This window comes from Microtus oregoni, unplaced genomic scaffold (assembly GCF_018167655.1).
Source record: "Microtus oregoni isolate MIOR12 unplaced genomic scaffold, Mior012 000016F_ref0000370, whole genome shotgun sequence".
Classification (NCBI taxonomy): Eukaryota; Metazoa; Chordata; class Mammalia; order Rodentia; family Cricetidae; genus Microtus; species Microtus oregoni.
In genome coordinates this window covers 24,315,081-24,342,346 of record NW_024543075.1, presented here as the reverse complement: position 1 = coordinate 24,342,346, position 27,266 = coordinate 24,315,081, and the positions used below count along the sequence as shown (strand labels likewise).

The following is a 27,266-nucleotide window of genomic DNA, read 5'->3' as shown; positions in this document are numbered from 1 at the left end:
AAACCAGGTTTTGTGGTATAAACTTGTAACCAGCTATTCAGGAAGCTGTGGCAGGAGAATCACAAGTTTAAGGCCAGCTTGGGTGACCTGATTCTCTCAAAACAAAAGGTAAAAACTGACTGTGTAGTGTGGTTTGATGGTGCAGTGTTTGTGTAATACGTGTGAAGCCCTGGGTTCAGTGCCTGATACCACAGTTGGACAAAGTTAATAGGGTAGATTACTTGAAATGCTATTTTTTCCTAAGTTACCATGAATCTTAATTATTTATGAGCGTTGAATTTTATACTTACATATTTTTCTCTTCTTTTTATGGAAAGTTACCTTGATTTTCAATGTTAGTCAACTTTTTATTCCTACAATATTATCTCACTTGCTTGTGATGTATTCTACTTTTAAACATTTATAGATTTGAGTTGCTAATGTTTGATTAATGTGTGCGTCTGTGCTTAGAAGTGTATTGGCCTAATTTTCCTTTCCTGGCACTAGTATTGCTTAATTTGGGGATCAAGGTTCTCTCCTCTCATAAAATGAATTGTAAAATATGGCCTCTTCTTTTAAGTTCACTAAAATTATGTACAAGACTTTAAAAATATTATTTGTGGCCTGAATGTAGTAGCACACGCCTTTAATCCCATCAGTCAGGATGCAGAGGCAGATGGATTTCTATGAGTGTGATGCCAGCCTGGTCTGTATAGAGAGTTTCAGGCTTATATAGAGAGATGTTAGCTCCAAAAAGAAAATTTGTATATGTTATGTTTTGGTAAAGAATTTTTATGAAAAAGGACAAATACAAAAAAGTAAAAATTTCACAGGTGAAAATTATGTTCACTGAAATTAAAACCAAATGACTATGGTGTGGCAAATGTTTATGGTATCCTAGTATTGAATCTTGAGATTTTACATGCACACACAAAATAGAGCTCATGAATAAAAAGACTGAAAACACAGAGACAATTTTATAACAGAAACTGAGTGACAGTGTCTTCCAGGAAGTTCAAAATATAAGCAAGTAGACTGAAACCACTGCCAGCAACAACACTGCGCACTCTCCGTAGCCAGGCTGGACATAGCCAGTGGTCACTTCAGTACTGCCAGCAGTCTAGAAGCTGAAGGCTCTGGAGGGTGTGATTTTTATACTGTAAGAAATAACCAAAGTAGTCAGTACACATATAGGGTGATATTATCATTTAGGGAATACAAACTAAGCCTTGCAGTGAAATGCAAGTCCATCATCAAGACAGTTAACATGTAGATGACTAACCACACCAAGAACTAGCACAGAATGAATAAGAGGAACACACATAAAAACAGGATAAAAAATACTTGATATTTTTGTGGTAACAATACATTCTTAGAAATTAATTTTACAAAAATTTCAGAACATAGACAGTGTTCAAATCAAAATTATATACATATAATAGTTTCAAGCTGGATATATATTTATTGCTATATAACAAATTACAAAAAAGAAAACAGTAGTCAAAACAGTAGTGACCACCTATTATCTCATAATTTCCATGGCTTAGCTGAGTGTTTCTGGTCCAGTGTCTCTCATGGTGTGGAATTGTTTGATGTCTCGTTGGTTCTGGTGGATCTGCTATGAAAGAGATTTGTCCACATGGCTGATGACAGTTTGCTGCTACATGGAAATATTGTTTTCACAATGCAGGAACATAAAATGACATTGAAAACACTGAGATGAAAAATGTGTTGCCTTTTATGAACTAAGCTAACGGTCGTATGCTGTTACTCTGCAGCTACCTGTTGATACTAGTCCTCTGTGTGGTGGGAGCTGTCTGCAGGTCTAGATGCCCTTCTCTGTGCCCACAACTGCTGAAACAACTACTAGAAATTAGTAATATATGGCTACAGATGACAACGTATTTGAGTGGAAAATATAGATAAAAATAATATGTGGCGTATGTGTGCTATCATGCAAAGCACAGAGAATTCAAAACAAAGCAATTATATCTAGGAGTTCATTCTTAAGCAATAATACAATAAAGAACAGCTAAGAGATGGTTAACAATAGAAGCCAGGGAAAGTGGTTGCCTTTAAGGAAGAGAAAATGAGTCTGATCACAACAGACGCCATCGGGAGTGGCGAGTGTCAGTTACCTTTAGCTTTACTGTGGGCCACCAAGCTATAGATGTCAGTCATTTTCTGCACTGTGATAAAATACTATAACTAAAGCAGCTTCTAGAAGAAAGATTATTTTCTGTGGTTCAGAGGGGTAAAATCTGTAATGAATGGGACGGCATGGCAGCAGACAGCCAAAGCAAGAAGCTGAAAGATTACCTCATCAACAGTAACCCCAAAGTGAGGAGGGCAAAAGGGAAGGGTGGAACTCTCAAAACCTGTCTCAATGGCGTACTTCCTCAAAAAAAACATAGATTCTTTATAATAATACTCTGATACCCTATTTATGTGTAGTTAATATATTTTGCACTAAAAAACTTGAAAACTACTCATAATTTTGTGTATGGATTCATTACAAAAGAATTGCTATTCTTATTGACATTTATTTTAGCTTGCCTTTAAAACATTTTAATCCCAGTTCATTCCACTGGTGGTGATTCCCAATGTATCCTACTAACTAGAAGTCGCTACAGTATTGGTACCAAACACTAGGATTCATATAAATCTCAGGTTTTGTAACTGATCATATGAGTTACCAATTGTTCCAAATGTAATTAGTCAATCCTCTGCAATTTTTCAAGCTATAGTTAATAATAATAATATATAGGTAATAATAATAATAAGTCAGTATTTTTAAAAGTAGTAAATCTATTGAGATAATCACAGTCATCCCTTTTAATGATTACAATCTTGAAGATTATATCTTTTGTATTAACTGCACATATTCTCTCTTCCATTTGTGTGAAAAATTAAAATAGAAATTACCTAGGAGTTATTCAAAACTACCAAATAGTAGGGTCCAAAGCCAGGTGTGGTGATACACACCTGTAATCCTGGAACTTGAGAATTAGAGGCAGTTGGATTGCCATAAATTGAATCTCAACCTGAACTAAATAGAAAGTTCCAGGCCATTCTGGACAATATAGCATGTTCCATGCTAGCCAACACTATAAAACAATGTATTTTTTATTAAAAAGAAACATTATGATCCTCTCCATTACTAATTTGTCAAAAATCTTTCTCTTCTTAGGTAACATCAAAAACCAGGCGTTTCAAGGGATTATTGGCTACTATATTCCAAGCAAGGAAATCTGCTGGGGAAGGGTAAAGTTCATGGCAGTCTAACGTGTTAATAGAGGGCAAATAGAAAACACGGGGACTTAAGCATATGCATGAGGATCCGATTACCAGAGAATTAGAAACTTTTAAGTTACTTTTAAGGCCACCTGAATTTAACTGATTAAATCTTCTGACCCCCAAATTATATTATTATGTCATGTTCAGCAAGAGAGTGAGTATGATTGATTAGGTCTGCACGGATAGGCCAGCCTACAGTATGATTGATTAGGTCTGCACGGATAGGCCAGCCTACAGTCCCAGTGCTCTGGAGGCTGAGGCAAGAGAATCTCCAATATGAGTCCAGCCTGGGTTCCATGTCCAGATTCTGTCCAACAGCATGTGAAAGTAGAAGAGGGGAAGGGGTGTGCAGGATAGCTGCTTGTTAATGTTTTTCAGTTGTCTTTCCTTTTTGCTTTTTAGCTCCTTTTATCTTTGTGTCCTAGTTGGGGAAGGTCGGGTGGGGAAAGGGTTACCTAGTGATATTGCTTGGTAATTTTGCCTTTTATTTGTTTGTTTAAGGTATTTGGAATTATGGAGGAAGCTAAAGAGCTATTCAATCTAGAAGACTATTCTTTCAAACAAGTGACGCTGGAGCAAATCTTTCTGACCTTTGCTAATACCGACAGGAGGAGAGCTCCTGAGGAAATAAACATGCTATAAGATTGCAGTCCAACCAGTGCCCCTCTGTTCTCAGACTGCTGTCCCCAACTGAATACACAGGAGTCTTTCACAAGACTGAGCACCCAGGGGAAGGTAGTCTGCAGGCTTTGAAAGTTGAGTGAATGACAAGCTATCCGAACCGTGAAGATTTCTTTCACTCTACTTTGAAACTTAAAAGTCCTCAGTGTACCCTTTTGTCCAGTTAGTCCCTCCCACAAATTATTCTTTGCAATGAGTCACTGGTGTGGTTCAAGGCCTCCGGCACACCATCATCGCTGGATCCTCACCGAAACTTCTCTCAGGTATCCTGCAGCTGCCCCAAGTCATGGAGATCCTGTGGTTATTGTTCCACGGGACCAGTCCCTTCACACATTCCAGCAGGGCATAGATGTGGTAGATGTTAGGGTGGACCAACCAAAGGCCCAGGATGTGGCTCTGGGTGGTGTAGTAATATTTCATTTGTATGTTAATAAATAAAGCTTGCCTGGAGATCAGAGAGTAAAACAGTTGCCCTAGTCAGCCTTACAGAGCAGGCAGTGGTGATACACACCTTTGACCCCAGTAGCCACAATAGTTTGACATAGAAACCAGGTGATAGAAGTACACGCCTTTAATCCCAGCACTAGAGAGGAATATAAAATGGGAGGAGACAGCTCTCAAGGCAGTCTCATTCTAAGGATTCAGAAAAATTAAAATAACTCCATTATTCTACCTGACCATATTGCAAAATAACTTAAAATGGGCAGCAAGCAAATCTCTAATAAGTACACAAACTCATCAAGATTAAATAATTTTTACAGAATGATGAGAGGGTCAAAGAAAAAATCAAATTTTTTTAATTCATGGAATGAAATGAAGATTAAAAATAAGAAATAATAAAAACTCTAAGACAATTAAAAGCATCCCTATAAGAAGATTTATAGCTCTAAATGCCTGCATTAAAAAATCAGGAAGTGCACAAATAAACTACCTAATGCCACTAAAGAATTTTAAAAAAATATAAGAACAAAACAAACTCAATTTCAATAGACAGAATTTTTAAAACAAAATTTAATTAAATAAAAACAAAGAATAAATGGATCTAAGAGCTGATTCTTTGAGAAAATAAGAGTGATAAACCCTTGACCCTGCTAATAACATAAAGAAATTACCTAAGTTAACAGAAAGAATCAGAAATGTACAGGGAAAGGTTGAAACAAACACCAAAGAAATTAATCTTTTATAAGAATTATTTTTATTAGTTAAAACAAATTTTAAATTTAAATATATTTTGACCATATTCTTCACCTTCCCCGAGTCCTTCCAGACCCTCTCCTACTCCATACTCAGCCAATTGTATTCTTTCTTAAACAAAAAACCCACAAAATCTAATACAAAAACATAAAAAAAACCTAGGAAACAAAATACAGCAAGCAACACCCAAAAAGAAAAAAAACTGTAACCAAATAAAAACATACACACACACATACACACACACTCCCGCGTGCATACACACACATGCACACACACAATAAAACTTGTGAAGCCCATTCTTTGTTAGTCCATTACTCTTGAAGATGAGACTTGCCCTGGAATGGATGATAGACCAAATGTCATTCCTTTGGAGAAAACTGATGTTCCCTCTCCTAGTAGGTATAAATGTTCAGTTGTTAACATCTACCCTCCAGTGGCTAGATTTTCAGTCATTCATCCTCTATTTTAAAATATAACAAAATATAATAAGATAAAACAAAAAATATCACATCAAAGTTGGATAGAACAAACCAACAGAAAAAAAAGGAGCCAAAGAGAAAGCACAAGAGTCAGAGACTTTCTCTTCTGCCCACTCAGAATCCCACAAAAACACTAAACAGGAAGCCATAATATATACACAGAGCGACCTGCTGCAGATAGTCCCTGCGCATGCTGCTTTAGCTTCGGTGCGTTCACAGGAGCTTTGCTTATGTTGATGTGGAGGGACTTGTATTCTTTGTATCCTCCATCCCCTCTGACTGTCACAGTCCTTCAACCTCCTCTTCTATGGGGTTCCCTGAGCTCTAAGGGGAAGGATTAGATGAACACATCCCGTTTAGGGCTTAATGTTCCAAAGTCTCTTGTTCTCTGTGCAAACGTCTTTCTGTGTGTTGCAAGATATTTGGCCACGCTGTGAAACCCGAGACTGTGTTACTAAAATCAACCTTGAATCGGAGTGGAGCCAACAAGAAGTTGACAGCAACTAGCCACAAGAGAGTACAGAGGAGCCCGGAAGCTGGATGGAGAGTTGCACAGGAAGGAGTAGGGAGGGACTTGGAGTTTTGCGGTCTTTGTTTGGGATGTCTGGAGAGACATTCTCTTGCTGGATCTCAGGCCAAAAAGGAAGGTCAGCTGGTTGCTTCTTGGCTTCTGTGAGCCAGCAGATTTTCACCCCAACAGCTGAGTCCCAGTTCTTATTGGTAAGCAGAATGATAGAGATTTATTTAAAACTACATTTGGCAGCAGCAACAGAGAGGATGCCAGGAAGGACGAGAAGCCCTGCCAGACTGCGACCTGAGTGGAGTAGCACTGACTGCTAGGCCATGGGTCTGCGGACAGCAGTTAAAATATCAGTAGATCAGGCTCCGCCATAAGCAGATGGAAAAACAGCATCTGGCATTCCAACCTGGAGCACAACCACAGAAACTATGCCATGCCAGCTGGCACCTGCCACTGGCACTGCTTGCAGGGCTTGTGGGGACTCCAGAAGGTAGGCTCGTGCTTGGGAACTGTGGGAGAGATACTGAGCTTGACACTGCCTTTGCTGCTGTGGACAAACTGAGAGGTCAGCAGATTTGCTGAGACACCTGGGAAATTCTTAAGGAGGGAGTTAATGTTAAAAAGAAAAATCTTAAACCGGGAGATGGTGGCACATGCCTTTAATCCCAGCACTCGGGAGGCAGAGGCAGGCAGATCCCTGTGAGTTCGAGGTCAGCCTGATCTACAAGAGCTAGTTCTAGGACAAGCTCCAAAGCTACAGAGAAACCCTGTCTCAGAGAAAGAAAGAAAGAAAGAAAGAAAGAAAGAAAGAAAGAAAGAAAGATTTTTCCCACATTCAAAATAGAAAATTTCATAATGCAGGCAATTAGGAATCTGTACAGTGCTACTATGGATGACTTCCAAATGGAAAAAAAAAAATGAATGGATAACCAACTTAGCTAGGATTGACGTAATGCTGAAGGTAATTACAGTTTGGTCATTCATATTTTATCCTTTAAAAAGTGGTTTGATAATAGTGACAAACATGAAAGTTTGATAAGATACAAGTCTTAGATTTACTAATAAAAATAAGGAAAATTTGACTGATAAGATACAAGCCTTAGAAGAATTTACTATTGATAAAATATAAGCTTTAGAAAGACTACTGATAAGATACAGTAGTCTTTCTCTGATGGCCTATTTTACCACAATTAAAACATTTGGTTTTTTGATGTCTCTTCATACCTTTGGAAATGACTTCTCCTACCAAAGCCTCAGAATTATAGTCAAATGTCTCAACATTGGCTGTGTGCAGGATCCATTCATCCATTGGTGCTGATCTGACCTTTAAAGGCCCAAATAACTTTTTGCATTCTAAATTGGCATTTTCAAAAGCCATGGATTCAATAAGTACTCATCTAGCTACTGGATCTGTTACTCCTATTTGTACATCTTTAGTCAGTCTTTGTAAAAAGTCACTAAATGGGTACTCTTGGTCATTGTGTGAGCTTAGGATATGGTTCAATTCTTCTTTCTAGTTCTTGAATCTTACCCCAAGCATTCAAGACTATTGTAAAACATATGGACAAGATGTGTTCATTGTACATAGCTTGACTATCTGGATCAGCATAATGATCCTCACCAAGAATTTGATCTTGCGATGCCTCAAATCCTCTGGATCTACCTTGATATTCCAGGGCTTTAACCTCCTCTCTCCAATAGCACTTTCACTGTAACTACAGCCCATCTTCTAGTACAACTGAGAATAATTGATGCCAATCATGTAGAGTACCCCTATTTCTTGAAGCCTTTACCAACTCCCTTACATATGGTGAATGCATGCCATAGAATACTGCTGTGTGTTTGATATCTTTTATTTCATACATAGAGGTTCCCATTTATATTCTGTATATCCTTTCAGGTATTGAGTATTTGCTGACTTTTCATAGGTAGTAGCAGTATAAGTAGCTAAAACTTTTGGTGAGTTATCTCTGACTCTGAGAGGTACCAGCAATGCTAAATAAATCTTTACTATTATCCTTTGCCTGTACCTCCTCTCCTTGATTATCAGTACTGACAAGTTCCTCAATCAATTCAAATCTTTTTGTCACTGTCTTTTTAAAGTCTGAATCTCTTGACCTGTGAATATTCCTAATGATTTCATCAAATTTGTGATTCTCACTCTGTACATGTGATTCCAACATTTTAAATTTTTTCATTAATGATATCTTCCCATGCTTACAGATTATTTGGATGGCATGTAGGTTGCATTCCTGGAGGGATGTTCTATCTGTTAGCTTATTATAACATTTTAACACATTATGATTGTCAATTTCAATAGCATGAATCCTTTCAGATAACTTCTCATTACCTGTCTGTAAAGACTGTATTATTTCTGGAAACATAGCCTGCTACTACACAGAGAAAACCAACAGGTGAGTGGCCAGCCACCCGGTGGGACACTCCACTCTCTAGGCCCTCCATACCAGAGAAAAACCCTAGGCCCCTCTCCCACTTCCCTTGGCTTCTTAGCCAGCCAGCAGGAGAGATTCCTGAATGCAGGTAGGCTGCTCCATTACCCTCACTCCCTCCAACCATCAGACCCTACATGGTACAAATTCCACCCCATCCCCAAACCATCTTATCCGCTGCAACCTCAGTGGAACTCTGAAACACAGCCTGCTACTACACAAAAGAGGACAAAGAGGTGAGTGACAGTCACCCAGCAGGACACCCAACTCTCTAGGCCCTCCATACTGAGGCAAAAGCCTGCATCCATCCCCACCTACCTTGGCTTCTATACCAGCCAGCAGGTGAGTGTTCTGAAGGTAGGCTGCTCCAAAACCCCTGAGACACAAACAGTAACAGTACAGATAAGACGAAGAACAGTTCCCAAGACAGAGACAGTTACTACAAGGATTGGACCAAGATGCAAAGACACTTGCCGGCATCAATTGAAGGAAGAGATGGGTAGGCGCCAATGCAAGAATTCATCCAACAACCTAAAAAAACAACAGGGTAACACCAGAACCCAACCTGAAGAAACAAAAGGAAACAATTTTAAATGTAATTTTATGAGATGATGGAGACCTTTAAAGGGAAAATGAAAAACTCCCTTAAAGAAATGGAGGAAAAGATGAACAAAAAATTGGAAGAAATTAATAAATCTCTCAAAGAAACCCAAGAAAACCAAGAAAAAAAACAAACAGGTGAAGCAAACACTTCAAGACTTGAAGTCTTAAATAGAGGCAATAAAGAAAACACAAACCAAGGGAATTCTGGATATGGAAAACCTAGATAAATGAATGGGAACTACAGAGGCAAGAATAACCAACAGAATATAAGAGATCAAAGACAGAATCTCAGGGGTTGAAGATACATAGAGGAAATCCAACAAATTCCTAACATAAAACATCCAGGAAATCTGGGACACCATGAAAAGACCAAACCTAAGAATAATAGGAATGGAAGAAGGAGAAGAACTCCAGCTCAAAGGCACAGAAAATATATTAAACAAAATCATAGAAGAAAGCTTTCCCAACCTAAAGAACGATATTTCTATGAAGGTACAAGAAGCTTACAGAACACCAAATTGACTGGACCAAAAAAAAAAAAAAAAAGTCCCTTCGCCATATAATAATCAAAATGCAAAACATACGGAATAAAGAAAGAATACTAAAAACTGCAAAGGAAAAAAGGTTAAGTAACATATAAAGGCAGAACTATCAGAATTACACCCAACTTCTCAATGGAAACCATGAAAGCCCAGAAGGTCCTGGACAGATGTGCTGCAGGCACTAAGAGACCACAAATGCAAGCCCAGAATACTATACCCAGCAAAGCTTTCAATCACCATCGATGGAGAAAACAAGATATTCCATGACAAAACCAGATTTAAATAATACCTATCCACAAATCCAGCCCTACAGAAAGTACTAGGAGGAAAACTTTAACCCAAGGAAGCTAACTGCACCCATAAAAACACAGGGAACAGATAACATCACACTAGCAAACCCCAAAAAAGGGAAACACACAATCACTACCACCAAAAAATAACAGGAATTAACAACCACTGATCAATAATTAGATCATTAATATCTCTTAATATCAATGGTATTAATTCACCTATAAAAAGACACAGGCTAAGAGAATGGATATGAAAGCAAGATCCAGCCTTCCGCTGTATACAAGTAACACACCTCAACCTCAAAGGCAGACACTACCTCACCAACACCACATCAGACAGAGGACTGATCTCCAAAATATATAAAGAACTCAAGAAATTAGACATCAAAATTCCAAATAATCCAATTTTAAAAGTGAGATACAGAATTAAGCAGAAAATTCTCAACAAAAAGACACTTAAGGAAATGTTCAACATCCTTAGCTATTATGGAAATGCAGATTGAAATGACTCTGAGATACCATCTTACACCAGTCAGAATGGCTAAGATCAAAAACATAAATGTTAGCTTATGCTAGAAAGGATGTGGAGTAAGAGTGGGAATGAAAATTCATACAACCACTGTGGTAATCATATGGTGGTTTCTCAGAAAGTTGGGACCCAACCTACCTCAGAACCCAGTAATAAAACTCTTGGGCATATACCCAAAAGATGTTCAATCATACTACAAGGACACTTGTTCATCTATGTTAATAGAAGCATTATCTGTAATAGCCAGAACCTGGAAACAACCTAGATGTCCCTCAACCAGAGAATGGATAAAGAACATGTGACACATTTACACATTAGAGTACTACTCAATGGGGGGAAAAAAACATCTTGAAATTTGCATGCAAATGAATGGAACTAGAAAAAACATCTCGAGTGAGTTAACCCAAACCCAGAAAGATGAACATATGTATTCACTCGTAAGTGGATACTAGCTGTAAAGCAAAGGATATTGAGCCTATAGTTCATGATCCTAGAAAAGCTAAGTAACAAGGTGAACCCTAAGAAAAACATACACAGATCCTCCTGGAAATGCGAAACAGACAGGATCTCCTGATAAAATTGGGAGCATAGGGGTGGGGAGAAGTAGGGAGGACAGAAGAGGAAAATGAGGGGAGAAGGGGAGGAGAACTTGAGGGAATGGGACAGTTGAGATGGCGGAAAGACAGAGATGGGAGCAAGGAAAGATATTTTGATTGAGTGAGCCATTATGGGGTTAGCAAGACACCTGGCACTAGAGAAATTCCCAGAAATCCACAAAGATGACCCGAGCTAAGACCCTAAGCAATAGAGGAGAGGGGGCCTGACCTGGCCTTGCTCTGTAGTTGAACTGATGGATATCTTAAATATTACCATAGAACCTTCATTCAGCAACTGGTTGAAAGGCAGAGACCCAAACCAGAATAATCTAAATGTCCTTCTCATTCCAAATTAATGAGACCTGGCTGGAGTACACCTCAAGCCATGCTGCAGGTCCCATCGCCATGACAGTATACCAAGACTTCCACCCACCTGGCAGTGAGCCCTGCTCTGGGTAGTGTGGAGGTACAACCGGGTGTGAGTGGCTTCCTCCAGGCCCTGCCTGCAGTGCAAGCAGACCCGGCTGTCACTCTTATCTGTGCAGATTTTGACCAATGCTCCTGTCTGCTGCTGTGGCCTGCACACTGTCCAGCCAGTGCCAGGTGACCCCCGACAACTACCGCCTGGATGTCAAAAGTATACATCTTTATAGCCTGTTTTTCTGCAAAGGGTATTGTCAGTCTCAGTGCTTCTACAAACCCATGTCCCTTAATCAAGAGACAGCTGAACATCTCGAATTTCTTAGCATGCAGGCCGTGTATTCCATCCCCCTGCTAACGACAGTATTTTCAGGATGTGGTCATCTCCAGAGGTCAGGGGTCTCCTGAAGTATGCCCTGGGTGATGAGGATTTGGTGGTGATAACCCTGGCTGTCACTCCATTCCTTTGACTCTCCAGAGATAATGTGGAGATCTGGTTTTGTAATTCAAATTCCTTTGCTTAACTTTGAAAGTAGGGCTTTGGCAGGACCAGAGCTGCATATGCTCACTGAACACCATTGGCGGCTTGGCTGTGACAACTGAGTACCAGAGCAAGTGTGCTTACAGAGTTGCTACCCAACTGCAACCGCACCAGCTAACCTTTAAGGAATCCCAAACCATAGAACTTCTCAGTTGGGATTCCGTGGCCACTGCACGCGCTGTGGCTGTTAGCTTCTCCAGAAGCGATCTGTCACATTGTTGGGCGTCGGGTCGGGGATGGGACACAGAAGACGGAAGGAAGGGACCTCTGGGTCCAGCAGCCTGGGCCATGTCGAAAGTGGTTAGGTTATCTTACAAGAAAAGCCAGAAACTCTTACAGTCCTTGCGCGACCAGCAACGGCACTCCCTGGGCACTGGGTTTGAGAGTGCCAATATCCTCCTCTCTCCCAAGTATCGCCTCAAAGACAAGGATCTGAGAAAGATCCACAAGGCTGCGCGCGTTGGGGATGCAGCCAGAGTGCATCAGCTCCTGCTTGGGAAATGCGGTGTGAACGACAGAGACAAGAAGAAGAGGTATCAGGGCCCGAGAGGGGAGGGGCTGTGGAGGAGGCGGGCTTTGTGCACAAGAAAGCCTCCGAACATGACATGAAATATTTACTATTTATGTCTCAAATGGAAAATATATCTTCATTTTATAGGGAACTTTTTCAAGTCAAGGAAAGCACTAAACTCTTAATTATTCATACTTATTTATGCTGTGGAAAGCAGCCAGGGCCTTGCTGTAGTAGCAAAAACACTCTATTCCAAGCCCTAGATTTATAACTAAAATTGAGTAAAGTACAGGCTTGGGTATCACAATGCTATATAGATATAGAAAAGTATTTAGTGACCCTGGTAAGACAAGGGATTTTTATGTACTCTGCCGTATTGACGTATCTATAGGAAATAATGGAGTGTACATGCAATTTGTTTATCATCATTATTTAAAATGGCATTTTAAAAATAACCAACAGAACACATTTTACACATAAACCTCAGTGCATCCATAGGATAGAGAAAGATGGAGCTTTTACAACGGCATAGAAATGGGTCGAGGTTGGCACAGGTGGAAGAAGTACTTTGGGTATGAAGTGAGAAGAATGTCAATTTGAAAGGCCACACATAACACAAATATCTGCACCCATACCAGCCAAAGCAATGACAAGTTGTTCTAAAAATTATTTTCATGTGTTTAAAATGTACATGCAAATTTCGATTTTAATTTCTTAGTTACATTTCCAGTTCTCAGAGGAATCGGTTCTCTTTCTGTTGGCACATAGCTTGGTTTCATAAGCTAGAAGATACTCCTGTATTAATTCTGTATGTTGGCCTTTGCAGAGTCTTATCCTGGGGACTAGTGTGCAGTGTGCAGTTGGTTTTGAAGGAAGTTACCCGCAAACTTGCTCTTTCCCACTTACCTTGAATTCTAGAACGAACGTGCATTAAAGTTGTAGTAAACACTTATCATTACAACAACCCCTGGGAAGAATGGAAATAAGAACCCTTCTCAGGCAAGATTTCTCACTTCTTTTAGAGAGTGTGTCATATGCTTGAATTGGTGTTTCTGCTAACAATGTCTTTCAACCCAAGGGAAATATATTTGTGGGCTTTTTGGAGACCACATTGCATGAAAATGCATGTTTGCTTTATATAGAGACTTATTGCATATTTGCAAACAACTCTAGGTTAATAATTCCACTTTAGTTGCATCCTTTGAAAACAAAGAATAACAACTAAAACCGATCACCACCACTGCAACAGATCATAAAGATATCCCTAAAAAATATTTATTCCCTCCTTTCAAACATTTGTTCACTAAAAGCATCCTAAATGCCAAATAGGCAGAGGACATATTTCATCTCTCAGCACCCTTTCGTCCTGAGAGCCTTTGAGTTTCCCTGTTGAGGCTAACAAAGTGGAATATGTAAAAGGGAAGTAACAGAACTCAGCTTAGCCTTTTCTCCTTCCTTCAAATTAAAACATTCTTTCATTGATCATTTGAAATTTGAGATCAACATTAAATACTCATTAAATACTGGCCTAAGTCCTTGGGAATATATGACTTTCATACACTATATTTATCTGAATATTCAAAGGAGGAGCTAGACCTCCTTTTTGAGGAGTTCTCTTGGCTTAAAGTTTCTGGAAAAATAGTTTTTGTTGTTATTCAGAACTCTTTGCCCATGGTATTTTAAGAACTAAAATTTATGTAATTGCCAAGCACATCTAGGCGGCTAGATCTTCCATGGACCTAAGAAAAATACAATATTTCATCAAGTGTGGGGCACCATGGATTCCTTGATGACCTTTATTCTGTGTATTAAGAAACTGTCCAAATGCTACCAGACAAAAGCTACAACATGTCATGAGTTCTAACTTGAACTCCAGCTCCAGAGATGTTCACTGTGAGGAAAGGGCACTCTAGACACAGTGAGTCAGTCCTTAAAGCATACAGGATGGGAGTGACTGATTCCTGGAAACACTGTCCTTCTAAGTCATCACAGTAGTGATAACTGCAACACCTGACAAACATCGAGCTTTGCTTGCGCTGGAAACTTTTTAAACCACTTCATATGGTTCTTATCCAAACATACGAGGGTCTTAGGAAACAGCCACTGCTTCAGTGCCCATTTTACTGATAGAAACATTGAGACCTGGAAAGGAAAAAACATAGTGAGTAACAGAGCTTAAGGCAAGAATCAAACCCAAGTGGAGCTAACTATAAAGAACACCTCTCTCCTTTCAAGTTACCCACTCTGGGCTGGGACAGAGCTCCGTGGGAGAGCGCCTGCCTAACACATGTGGCCAGTTAGCTTCCTCTTGGTGTGATAAACACCATGACCAAAGGCAAATAGGGGAGGAGAGGGTTTATTCCATCTGATAATTCCAGGTCCCACTCCATCACTGGGAGATGTCAGGGCAGGTACCTGGAGGCAGGAACCGAAGCAGGGGACATGGAGGAGTACCACTTTCCACAGCTTGCTCAGTCTGCTTTCTTACATCACCCAGGACCATCTGCCCAGGGGTAGCACCACCCACAGAGGGACGGGCCCTCCCACATCAGTCATTAATTAGGGAAGTGCCCCCCACAGACTGCCTACAGGCCAATCTAATGGGGACATTTTCTGCATTGAGATTTCTCCTCCAGATAATGTTAGCTTATGCCAAATTAACAAAAACCTAACCTGTACAATGCTTAAAATACACACATACATGAACATACACACACCCCTTTTATCCAAATACACTGTACTTTCATTGGAATAAGGATCATTAACAATAAATATTATAGCTTCTGTGGAAGAAAATTAAATATTTAAGTTTTTTTCTTTAAGATAAATAAAGTCTCATGTAGCCCAGGCTGGCCTCAAACTTGCTATGTAGTGAAGGATGCCTGAACTTCTGATCCTTCTGCTTTCACTTCTTCAGGGCTAGCCTGGAGTCATTCACCACCACACCCAGTCTATGTGGCACTGTAGAACAGGGTGCTACCACCACATCTAGTCTATGTGGTACTATACGTCAAGACACTAGGAAAGCACCACTCCATAAATATTTGATTTGAAGACAGAGGAGTTGCATGTGATTTAATGTTTAAAATCACCTGAGAGACTGAGTTTTTCAGGTCATACTGTATAATTTCCTAAAAAGCCTTCCCTCCATTTTCACAGGACTGCCCTCCACATTGCCTGCGCTTACGGTCACCCAAAAGTAGTGAAGGCCCTGATCGAGGGAAAGTGTGAGATGGACGCCGTTGACAGTGACAAGTGCACAGGTCTGGTGAAGGTACGAGCAGCTCAGGACCTCAGCATGAGATGACCTTGATTAAAATGCCTGCAATGGGAAGGAGGTTGTGTCCGTTTAAAAGCAGATGGTGAATCCTATAGGATGTTTATCTGCAATTCTTTGAAGCTGTGATCTGTTTCTTGGTGCAACTCCAACAGGCTGTGCAATGTCAGGAAGAAGAATGTGCCACCATTCTGCTGGAGAATGGTGCCGACCCAAATATTGTGGATGCCCAGGGCAACAGCGCTCTCCACTATGCTGTCTATTATAAGAACACATCACTTGCTGCAAGACTGCTTGAACATGAAGTGAATATTGAAGAGAAGAATAAGGTAGAGATCATACATAAGAAAGGGGTCGATTGACCCACTATATCTATAGTGTGTGGAGAAGCCTTGTCTGCGGACACACAGGCACCATCTTCCATCTTGACAAGCTCAGGTGTACCTGGGATGACTTGTCCCCTTCTCAACAAGGTCCCCGTCTATACCTTGACTAGCCTTGAATTCAATATGTAGACCAGGCTGGCCTCAAACTCAGAAAGAGATCCACCTGCCTCTACATCCTGAGTGCTGAGATGAAAGACATGTGCCACCGTACTCTGCCTCCAGCATATCAACTCTTTAAGTGTTGATACTTTGAAGGAAGTGTCAGAGGGCACAGTCTTCTTGTATACATTCGTAGTAAATATTTGTGAGAACATTGAGTTGTTGAAGGTAAATCTAGCTTTTCTGCCCATTGCAAACCAACACAGGCAAGCATCGTTTACCTTGCATGTGGGCTTTACCTTAAAACTCAGAGCTATTGACAAGAAGAAATCTTGTAGCTGGACACCAGTTATATCAAAGAGACTTCTCTCTCATTGCTAAGGCTAGAAAGGACACATTGGAGTGGGAGTGAATCAGAGATGCACGGGCCAGTTCAGAAACAAGGCAACTGAGCAAAAGACCAACGTACTGGAAATTTCACCAGCTGTGCGTCAAGGTGATGTTCAATCTGGGCACCTCAGCTTGGGAAGAAATTCATGGAGTCCTAACTAGGTGAGGAAGTCAACTTCAGGATGGTGCTGAGGAAGGCAGGTTGACAACCTGGCGATGATGAAGTGGGAAACCAGAGTGAAGAACTAGTATTTCCTTCCTGTTAGACGTTTTTGGAAGGAAGAGCCACTGGGATAAGACTGTAAATTCTCAAATATGCAATATGTCTCCAGAATTTACACAATGAAGTCAGGTTGCACTTTGAATTGACCAGTCTCTGTTTAGACCCTACGCAAGGAGACTGAATGCAATTTCCAGTTAGTGACTTTTTCTGGGTTTTTTTCTCTTATAACATTAGTCTCTTATAAGTGGGATTGAGTTTTAGAATGTAGACATTGCACAAAGGTATATGAAAATACAAAGATATATGAAGATATATAATGAATTGTCACTATAGGAATACAATTTTGTATTGGGTTTTGAGTATATATGCACATGTATACACATGTAAAGGCATTTCTAGAGAAGTAGATATTCTTTGGAAGGTAAATTTAGAACCCCTGTTCTGGAGATGATGGCATAGCCCGCTAACTTCACTACTGTGGTTTAGAATCTGAGGGCACTAACATAAAACAAGATGTGGGTTTACATGGTTTATGTGGGAGCAGGCACATGACTGCCTTGGTAGACATCATAATTGAAACAAACACTCTTAGGGACAGAGAGTGTGGGCATTTGAAGAGGACTGGGGCTCCATGGTACATGGGGTAGGAGGCACAGCGATTATATTCTCTGTGTCCTCATTGTGTGTTCATATTCAGAGAGCTTTTCTACAATTTTTTTTCAACTCAGCTGACAAATATATGTTTTTTGGTGAGTTAAATTCTTTTTGTCATTTTACAGAGTGGCTTCACGCCATTTTTGCTGGCAGTCAGTGAAAACAAACTGAAGATGGCAAAATTTTTATCAATGAAGAATGCTAATGTGCATGCAACTGATAACCAGAAAAGGTAGTATAATCCTCTAAACCTTAGTGGTGGTGTACAGTGGTAACAAGTACTCAGAAATATTGAATTAATAGAAAACAAAACAAGTTATAATAATTGGGATTTAATGAGAACCCAACACGAATCATCAGCGCTATGCAGAAAAGGAATTATTCAGAACGGGCAACACAAAGAACCATGTATATTAAAGCATACGCCCCTTACATATTTACTGATGTTTGTAAACTAGCAGCTGGAGGTTCCGTGTATTTTATTGTACTTTGATAACATAAAGACTCAGCTCATTTTTTTGCCTCGATATTGATCTTCTTAATCTTTTCATAGCATTTTAACCTCTGCTTTTTATACACTTTGCTTTAAAAGCTAGAGTAAGCAGAAACAGGAGTTAAAATGGTTTTGTCTTTGGAATGACTCCTTCAGAGAACTGTCCTTGTATAGTCTGAAAAATATTTAACCATATTAACCCTAAATGACTATTAGTTATTAGTTCCAGATGCTGTTATTTTTCTTTGTTTTTTATTTTTAACATACCTGGATATTTTTATTTGGGGTTGGCACTGGCGTGGGGAAGAAACTGAGCTGTGCTTGGATAAAGCTTTGATGAAGGTGAAGAGGTCGCGTGAAAACAAAGGAGATTGACTGCAGAGTCCCGTAAGACTGGGTTATGTGCCTGGCTTCCCCACTGGCCATGTGTGTGACTTTAGGAACACTACTTGCCACTAGCCATGTTCCCCACTGTGAAGAGCAGGGTCATCAGTCCTAAAGTTGTTAATGGAAGGTTCTGTATGCAGCATTTAGCTCTCTGCCTAGCAAGTGACTGTGAGCATCTGCAGCTCAAATCACTGACTGTCGCTATGGCAATTATTGCTGTACTAACTGTTGTTCCTTTGAGACAGGTCTCACTGTGTAGCCCAGGCTGGCCTCACTTTGTTGGCCAAGATTACCTTGAAATTGCAGTGATCCTCCCACACCAGCCTCCTTAGTGCTGGAATGACAGACAAGTGTGTACCACCATTCACGGATGATATGCTTTGAGGCCAGAAAATAGCTTTTTCTTAGGTGCCCTTCCACTGCCTGGGAAGTATATATAATGCATCTTAGCACATTACACATGAAGTGGAGGAAAGACTGTCTTTGGTGGTTTGCTTTGGTTCATTTGTTTATGAGACAGTCTTGCTTTGTATGGCAGGCTTGCCGAGAACTTCTTATGCAGTCCAAACTGGACTCAACCTGCCTCAGCCTCCTAAGTACTGTGATCCCAGGCCTGCACCATCACATCTGATTAGAGTTCTTCATTTAAGTTTTACCAACCCTGGACACATGCCCTTGGTGTAGTTATTGTCCACCAAAGGGCTTTAAGTTAGCAGCATCTATGATGAGTTGACACGGGGGTATGGAAGGCTCCGTACTTTATTTTCTTAAAGTCTCAAGACCTCAAGATTCTTGGCTTATCTGTTAATAGCCAATTCTACTTAGACAATAAATAGAAAAATATTGCAAACTAATCCTTCATTTTGTTAAAGTAGTAAGAGTGACGTATCGCTCTGCTTTTTCAGAACAGCCCTCATACATGCTGTAAGTCATGACTCAACAGATATAGTCAGATTTATTCTTCAGCAAGGTGTAGACCTCTTTTGGAAAGATGCCCTTGGATTGACCGCAATTGATTATGCTGATGATTTTAAATATTATGAGTAAGTGCTTATATTAAATGCTAGTTACTATTAAACGGAGATTCAAAATAAACTACAATAGTGCATCTTATACCTCAGGGCAAGCTTCTTACTCAGTTCAGGTAGCTTTAGAATGACAAGGACTTAGTCTATATTCATTAGCAGGTACCAAGGAAAGCCACCTCGGAGGTAGCAGTGAGTGACAGATTCATAATCTTGGGCCTTCATTGTTTTGTTTAGTTTTGTTTTGTTTTTGGTGGTACTGGGAATTGCAAGCTTACCAAGCTCTACATTGAACTTTACCACCAGCCTCTATCCTAGGACTCTTAAGATCTTAATTCTTGGAAATCCCAGCACTGTTCATCCCAAGTATTCCCCTATAGAACAGAGTAGAAATAGTGCCACATCTGTGATTCTATTGATCCTATTAGATCTATTATAATGATCTATTATGTCTAAAAATGTCTAGTTTAGCATTAAAGTGCTTTTTCCACCAGAATCCATTTTCTACAACCACCTGCTTAAATGTCCCTGAAAGCTAGGGGTTTTCTCAAGACCAATGTCAGATGGAGCGGGGGAGGGGAGGGGGGGGGCTTTGTTTCCCTTGAGTCTCTTGCTTCAGGGCTGCCATGAAAGCTGTCACTGAAGTCCAGGAAGACAGCTAGCTGCCAGTCTAGGGTCTTCTCACAGCACACACTTAGACGTAAAGGCTCGGGGTGCTTAACAATTGAGGCTTTATGGGGCAATACCATGAAAATTTTAACACACTGAGCAAATGATTTTTACATCAGTATTAACTTTAATTATCATTTTTACAAAGCAATATGAAAATCGTTCTTGAATATAAAGAGAAGAGAGATGAGAAGTCTGAAAGAAATCTGAATGAACTAGGTAAGAGTTACTCCAGGTGTGGCTACCCTAGATTTTAAAAACTAAGAGACTATTTTGATAAGAGCAGGTTTAAAAATATCAATGCATAAAATGCCTGTGCTCTTTGTTTCATTATTGGCATTCCAGAATTTACATGTTTGCTTTTTGGTTTTTTTGGTTTGGGGGTTTTTTTTTTTTTTTTTTTTTTCTTTTGGTGTTGGGACAGGCGGATTCGAGACACGGTTTCTCTGTAGCTTTGGAGCCTGTCCTGGAACTAGCTCTTGTAGACCAGGCTGGTCTCAAACTCACAGAGACCCACCTGCCTCTGCCTCCCGAGTGCTGGGATTAAAGGCCTGCGCCACCACCGCCTGGCTCAGAATTCACATGTTTTAAAGAAATTATTTATAGATGTTTCCATCCTGAATGAATATTGTCTGAAGAAAAGTCCATTTAGTTATTCTGGAAACTAAAATTCTGTGTATATATTTTTTTTTATTTTTTCTTCTATGTGTATTTTTATAAATAGAATACAATTTTCAAATTACCATATTGCCTAGTTTCTTACTTAGCAAATCCACTGAAGCAATTGGACTTATTATAAAAACATATCTTCTTTTTTTAAAAAAAATCTTTTCTTTTTAACTTTTGAAAAAACTAGATTGTAATTACTAGATGAATATTATGAAATAATTGCTGGTGAAACATGATGTATATAATTAAAATTTTATTATCAATTATTTTCTTGCTTAAATATACAGTTTTAAGTCTTTCTTTCTGATTTCTCCATGGCCCAATGGTGTGTTATTTAATCTTTGTGTTAGTAGAGCCACCCTGGTTTCCCTTGCTATTGACTTCCAGTTTCATTCCATTATGATTGGATAAGGGATATAAATATTTTAATCCTTTATATTTGTCCAACTTGCTTTATGGCCTAATGTGAGATATATTTCAAAGAATATTTCATTAGATGCTGAGAATAACATGTTTTTCATAGCTGTTGCATGAATGAGTAGAATATTTTGTGAATGTCTTCAAGTATATTTGATCTATGACATAAGTTAACACTGGGGTTGCTTTCCTGGCTTTTGTCTTGTAGCCAAATGAACAGTTTTGATAGAACATTTGAAGCAGCTGTGCTGTGTCTTAGTGAAATAGCTGCAGTCTTTAGGAGTGTCCCTAAGTCCTTAGTTCAGAAAGATCACACTATGTGTGGACAGTGTTGGCATATGGTAGAGATTCTGCTAACGAGACCACTGTTGGTCAGTGCCAGGATGGTGTCATGGTCCCTGCACATAGCAGTTTACTTTAAGGAACTGAATTTTCACAGATGCCAATTTTCTTCCTCGCATTTGATAATTACAAAAGAGGAAGCAAGAGAGTTCTTGTGCATTCATGGCCTACAAGTAGTATAGTTAGAGTACATTTTAGACTACTCTTCAGGTTCAGTCTCAAGGAAATACGCCTAATAAAATATCAGAGTCTTATGCTTCTAATGTTCCCATTGTCCTCTTGAAGCCCATAAATGTGTTCTACTTTTGTCTTTAGCAGTGGAGGGAAGTGCTGAAGAGGACTCTTCCAGAAGGTAGGAGTCACAGGTTTCTAAAGACTTGATAACTGATTAGATAGCAGAGAAGAACCTGATGTTTTGAATGCTTTACCCTGGAAGGCCACACTGTTAGATTTTAAGATAGTTCTGGTCGTTACCAGTGCTTTGAAAAGTGTCTTTGTGGTTGTTGTGGGAGACAGCCATGATAAGCTAAGTATGGACAGGTCACCCAAAGGAAATTCTTTCCTTCCAACCATTATCACCTGCCAGAGTAGGACTCGGCCATTGATAAATTTAAATGGAGGCCTGAGTCTCAGTAGTTTACCCTGAAGCAATTACCTGGCTGCAGGAAGAACCACAAACTGAGATTACCCAGGCACCACCCAAGAACAGACCTTCCAAAAGAAATGCCTAACATTCCAAAGGCTGTAGATAGGGTCACCTGCCAGCACACACTCACCAGGACGCCCCTACACAAATGTCAATCAATCAGGGGTCCTGAACCTCAGAAATCCCTCACCCCCACCCTTACTACTATAAAAACCCAATTCTTTTTTTTTTAATATTTATTTATTTATTTATTATGTATACAATATTCTGTCTGTGTGTATGCCTGATGGCCAGAAGAGGGCTTACACCCCATTACAGATGGTTGTGAGCCACCATGTGGTTGCTGGGAATTGAACTCAGGACCTTTGGAAGAGCAGGCAATGCTCTTAACCTCTGAGCCATCTCTCCAGCCCCTAAAAACCCAATTCTGACTGAGCTCGGGGCTCTCGGTTATTCCAATACATTGGACATGTGGAGAGACTGAGTTTGCAAACTTACATAAGATAAAGGCTCTTTGCTTTTTACATGTGGGACTCAGTCTCCTTGTTGGCTTTTGAGGGGACTTCACCGATTTGGGCTTAACAGTTGTAGTCTATGTTATACCAGTTAGGTGACTTTCATGTCACACATAACTGTTGAATAATTGGCTCGTGATTTCCTAACTGACATACAGCTGACCCAGATTTGACTGCAGTCTGACTGGCTTCCCTGTGCTTTCTCTTGTCCCTATGCAAAGAATGATGGGGGTTGTATCATGCTGTATGTCCAGATCAGTTCAGTTCAAACTACAAAACTCAGTCATGAAGTGCCTGGTTTGGAATTTTCCTGAGCATCCTAGTCCCAGAAAGAGTCCACATTTTTGACAAACGCAGTGGTACTAAGGCCGTTTTTTTATTGGCTTGGTTTTTGGAATATCTTTATTTTTTCTTTGACAATTCCATATAAATATACAATGTGTTTTGACCACACTCGCCTCCTTTCACCGTCTCTTATCCCTTTCCCGGCCTGCTAAAGTCTCGGGACCTTGTTTTCAACCATGAAAAGCTTCACGGCAGTTCTCACTCAGCTGTGGCCATGGATCCATTGGTTGTATGTAAGCAAGATCAGGAAAGTTTGGAGTGGGAGTATTTTAACAGACATGAAAAAAATCTTAATTACAGTGTTTAATTAATCATACTAAGCATGAGTTTAGTGGATTTTTTATTTCTATACTTACTGTTTCCCCAGCATGGTTTTCCTTAGGCCACTGCCCACTCGTTCCCTGAAGTGTTTCCCTCTGTTCTGAAATGCCTTTTATCCCCTCAGTGACTAATCTTTTCTTGATTATTTTTGTTTCGTTCAGCTCTTCTTTGAATTTCTTGTTGTGGAATATTACTTTAACTATGTAAAGATGTAAAGATGTGTTACATTTCTTTATGTTGTAGAATATTACTTTAATCATGTAAAGCTGTGTCATATTTGTTTATGCTGCATTTGCTTAATGATATAAAGATGTGTTACATTTGTTTATGTTGAGTTTGTAGCTGCCATGTGGGTGCTGGGAATTGAACCCGGATCCTCCAGAAGAAGTCAGTGCTCTTAACCACTGAGCCATCTCCCCAGCCCTGCTGAGTTTGTTTAATGATGTAAAGTTGTGTTTCTTTGCCTGCCTAATGCACCTGGCTAGTCTAATAAAAAGATGAACAGCCAATAGCTAGGCAGTAGAGGGGTAGGTGGGGCTGGAAGGCAGAGAGAATAAGGAGGAGGAGGAATCTAGCTGGGGGAGAAGTGAACAAGAGAGAACAAGGGAGAAAGAAAGGGAGATGCCTGGGGCCAGCCAGTCAGGTAGCTGTTAGACAGACAGACAGACAGACATGGAGTAGGACATACAGAATGAAAGAAAGGTAAAAAAAGCCCTGAGGCAAAATGTAGATGAAGAAAAACAGATTAATTTAAGTTATAAGAGCTTGTGGTGGAAGCAGATACAGAGATCCACAGCTAAGCCCTGGGCCAAGCTTCCAGAGACCAGTGTAAGAGAGGGAGAAGCAATAATATGAGCAAAGAGGTCAAGACCGTGATGGAGACATCCACAGAGACAGCTGACCTGAGCTAGTGAGAACTAACGGACTCTGGACTGATAGCAGGGAACCTGTACAGGACCAAACTAGGCCCTCTGAATGTGGGTGAGAATTGTGTGGCTTGGGCAGACTGTGGGGCCACTGGGGATGAGGCCAGAATTTATCCCTTGTGCTTGAAGTGACTTTCTGTAGCCCATTCTTCTTGGAAGAATGAATACCTTGCTCAGCCTAGACATAGGCCTTGGTCTTGCCTCAAGTGATGTGCCAGACTTTGTTGACTCCCCGTGAGAAGCCTTACCCTCTGTAAAGAATGGATGGGGAGTGAGGTGGGGGGAAAGTGGAGGGAGTGGGAGGAAGGGAGGGAGTGGGAACTGCGATAGGTATGTAAAATGAGAAAAGATCATTTTTTAAAAATAATTAAAATTTTAAAAAAAGAGCTAGTGATACAAACATTCATAACTAATAATAAGTCTATGTGTCATAATTTGGGAATTTATTGGCAGTCCAAAAAAAGCCTGCTATACTTTTTAATCTTTTATTTTTCATTTTTGCCAGTTACATATTCCTACTTGTCTGTAGATAGAAGCAAAAGCCCATAGAATTTAAGTATTTTAAATAAACTTATAATCAAAATATGCTCTGGCACTTCAACCTGTTTTTCATTACTTATTTATCTGTTTATTTATTTATTGGGGAAAGTGCCTGCACATGCCATGATATCCAAGTGGAAGACAGAGGGCAACTTCTTCCCTTTCTTTCCTCCCACAGTGTGAATTTCAGGAATCAAACTCACATTGTCAGGCTTGGCAGCAGGCATCTTGCCAGCCCTTTGACCTGTTTTTATACCTTACCCAAAACATTGTTTTGATAGATAACCTGAAACTCACAAATAAGGAAGTGACTCATCTGTACCTGGTAAGTGACAGGAAGGAGATTTGAACTTGAGTCCTAGCGTCTAAAGCCCATCTTCTTCCTTATTTGTCATTCTGTAAGTGTCTCGATAATGGAGGAGGAGAGCGGGTACACTGAGTTCAAACGAAGACTAGCCAGCACCCAGAGTGTCTCTCTGCTTCCCAGTTCATCATCTGACCCAAAAGTAAGGTACCCTAAAAGTAATTCCTCACAAGACACAGTAGTGCATGTCTGTAATGCCAGCACCCAGGAGACTGAGGCAGAAGGATTGCCATGAGTTTGTGGTCAGTCTGGGCTATACAGAGAAAAATAAGCCACCCAACCTATGTAGCAAGACCCTCTCTCAAAACATGAAAGAATCATTTTATATTTTCTTCATGAATCATTTCCTCTGGTGTGCACAATGATAAAGTTTCAAAGAATAAATTTTGAAATAAATCTTTGAAATAAATTATTTCAAAGAATAAATCTGTAAACATATAAAATATGCGTTCCTATCCTGTCTTCCCACGTTATGTTCATATATGTTACACATCTGGAAGACTGGCTTTTTACCCACCTATGTATAGAATATCCATTACAGGAAAAGGGAAATTTATATTCTAGCCCACAAAAAAAAAAGGTCTCCTGTGGTTGGCCAGTATTCTGTCTGAGCTGTCCATACCATCCCCAGTAACTATATTATAGTTTAAGCACACCATTTTCATAGCCTGTTTCTCCTCATTTCCATGCCTTATCTTGTGTTCACTCTGTCTTGGGTCAGAAAACAGCCTACCCACCTGCCTTTACCTCCTCTGACCTTGATTTTTAAAAAAAAAAAACACCCTGTGTTTATAGCATTTCCTGGGCTTCAAAGTAACAACTTTATCCTTAGCAATAATCATTTCCAAAGCAAAAATTACAGATAATTCATTTTTGTTCACGTTTGTTAATTTCTGCTTACATGGGGAAGCACAGTGTGTCTTCTCCCTCCAGCTTGATGCAGGATACTGCCTATCGTTGACGGCACAGTAAACACTGTGGTCTCGGTAGCTGCATTCTTGGTGAGTGAGTAGGTGAATTAATGTATTTTCTGAAGTCTTCTTTTTCTTCTTTTTAATAGGAAGGACCAACAGAGCCAGAAAGTGGAAAAAATGAAAAAGGTGATGTTTCAGGAAAAAGAAATCGCAGTTTGCTTTGTGTTGAAAGAGGGCATAAAAGCATTAAAATGATGCTGCCGGATGTCTGAAAATCTGCTAAGCTACAGTGAAAATTTTAAGACAATCAAAGGTGGAATTAATTACTCTCCTAATTCCAGGAATTAAGAGACTGAAGTTAGAGGAACAGGAGTTCAAGGACCTCCTGGAGCACACTGTAGAAGCCAACCTCAACAGGACACTAAAAGATAGGAAGGGAGGGAAGGAGGGGAAAAGGAAGGAAAATGGAAGGAAGGAAGGAAGGAAGGAAAGAATTAAATGTAAATTATATAGCTCCACCATAATCTCCATTTCTTTACAATGTTTGTACCCTTTCACCCCTTTGTGATGTTCATTGCTCACTGAAATTTGGCTTTTCACTTTAGAACCTATTGGTTCTTGTTTTCTCTGACTCTTTTACAAAATTGCATATGGGTAATTTCCAAACTGCCCCAAAAACCTTGTGGAAGAATCTGTCACTGCCTCAGGATAACCAGTGATTCCCTGGATAATTATGGCAAGTTTAGGCAATTCAATCTTTTTTCTCTGGGAGCTGGAGAAGTGGCTCGGTGGCTAAGAGCACTTTCTGCTATTACAGAGGGCCTGGTTTCAATTCCCAGCATCCATACGGAGTCTCACAAGCACTCCAGTTACAGGGGACCTGGCACCCTCTGTGAGTACCAGGAATGCACACCGTCCACTCATATGCAGTCAAAATACCCACATACATAAATATATATATTAAATATATTTAAAAGTATATATATGAACTAAATAAGCAAAATTCTCTATTCTCCCAATGTCCTTGTTTAT

General features: G+C 39.9%; 2 protein-coding genes across 2 annotated transcripts in view; both read left to right on the top strand.

The window, feature by feature from the left end:
* LOC121457679 (phospholipid-transporting ATPase ABCA3-like) overlaps positions 1-3,918 on the top strand; it is a 121,256-nt gene extending 117,338 nt beyond the window's left edge. Inside the window, exons 29-30 of the mRNA XM_041666601.1 lie at positions 3,170-3,243; positions 3,778-3,918. Coding sequence (XP_041522535.1) covers positions 3,170-3,243; positions 3,778-3,918 — 215 coding nt within the window. The remainder of the gene's footprint in view (positions 1-3,169; positions 3,244-3,777) is intronic.
* Positions 3,919-12,409: 8,491 nt separating this feature from the next.
* Positions 12,410-26,489, top strand: LOC121457677 (ankyrin repeat domain-containing protein 7-like). Its single transcript, XM_041666597.1, has 8 exons — positions 12,410-12,654; positions 15,792-15,906; positions 16,065-16,238; positions 17,787-17,893; positions 19,447-19,584; positions 20,384-20,454; positions 21,949-22,015; positions 26,381-26,489. The coding sequence occupies exons 1-8, from the start codon at positions 12,410-12,412 to the stop codon at positions 26,487-26,489; spliced, it is 1,026 nt and encodes a 341-aa protein (XP_041522531.1).
* Positions 26,490-27,266: the final 777 nt, after the last annotated feature.

Coding starts and splice junctions, on each gene's coding strand:
- LOC121457677 (XM_041666597.1), top strand. CDS start 12,410: ATGTCGAAAGTGGTTAGGTTATCTTACAAGAAAAGCCAGAAACTCTTA. Junction 15,907..16,064: donor AGTGCACAGGTCTGGTGAAG/GTACGAGCAGCT, acceptor CAACTCCAACAG/GCTGTGCAATGTCAGGAAGA. Junction 20,455..21,948: donor AAGAAATCTGAATGAACTAG/GTAAGAGTTACT, acceptor GTCCTCTTGAAG/CCCATAAATGTGTTCTACTT.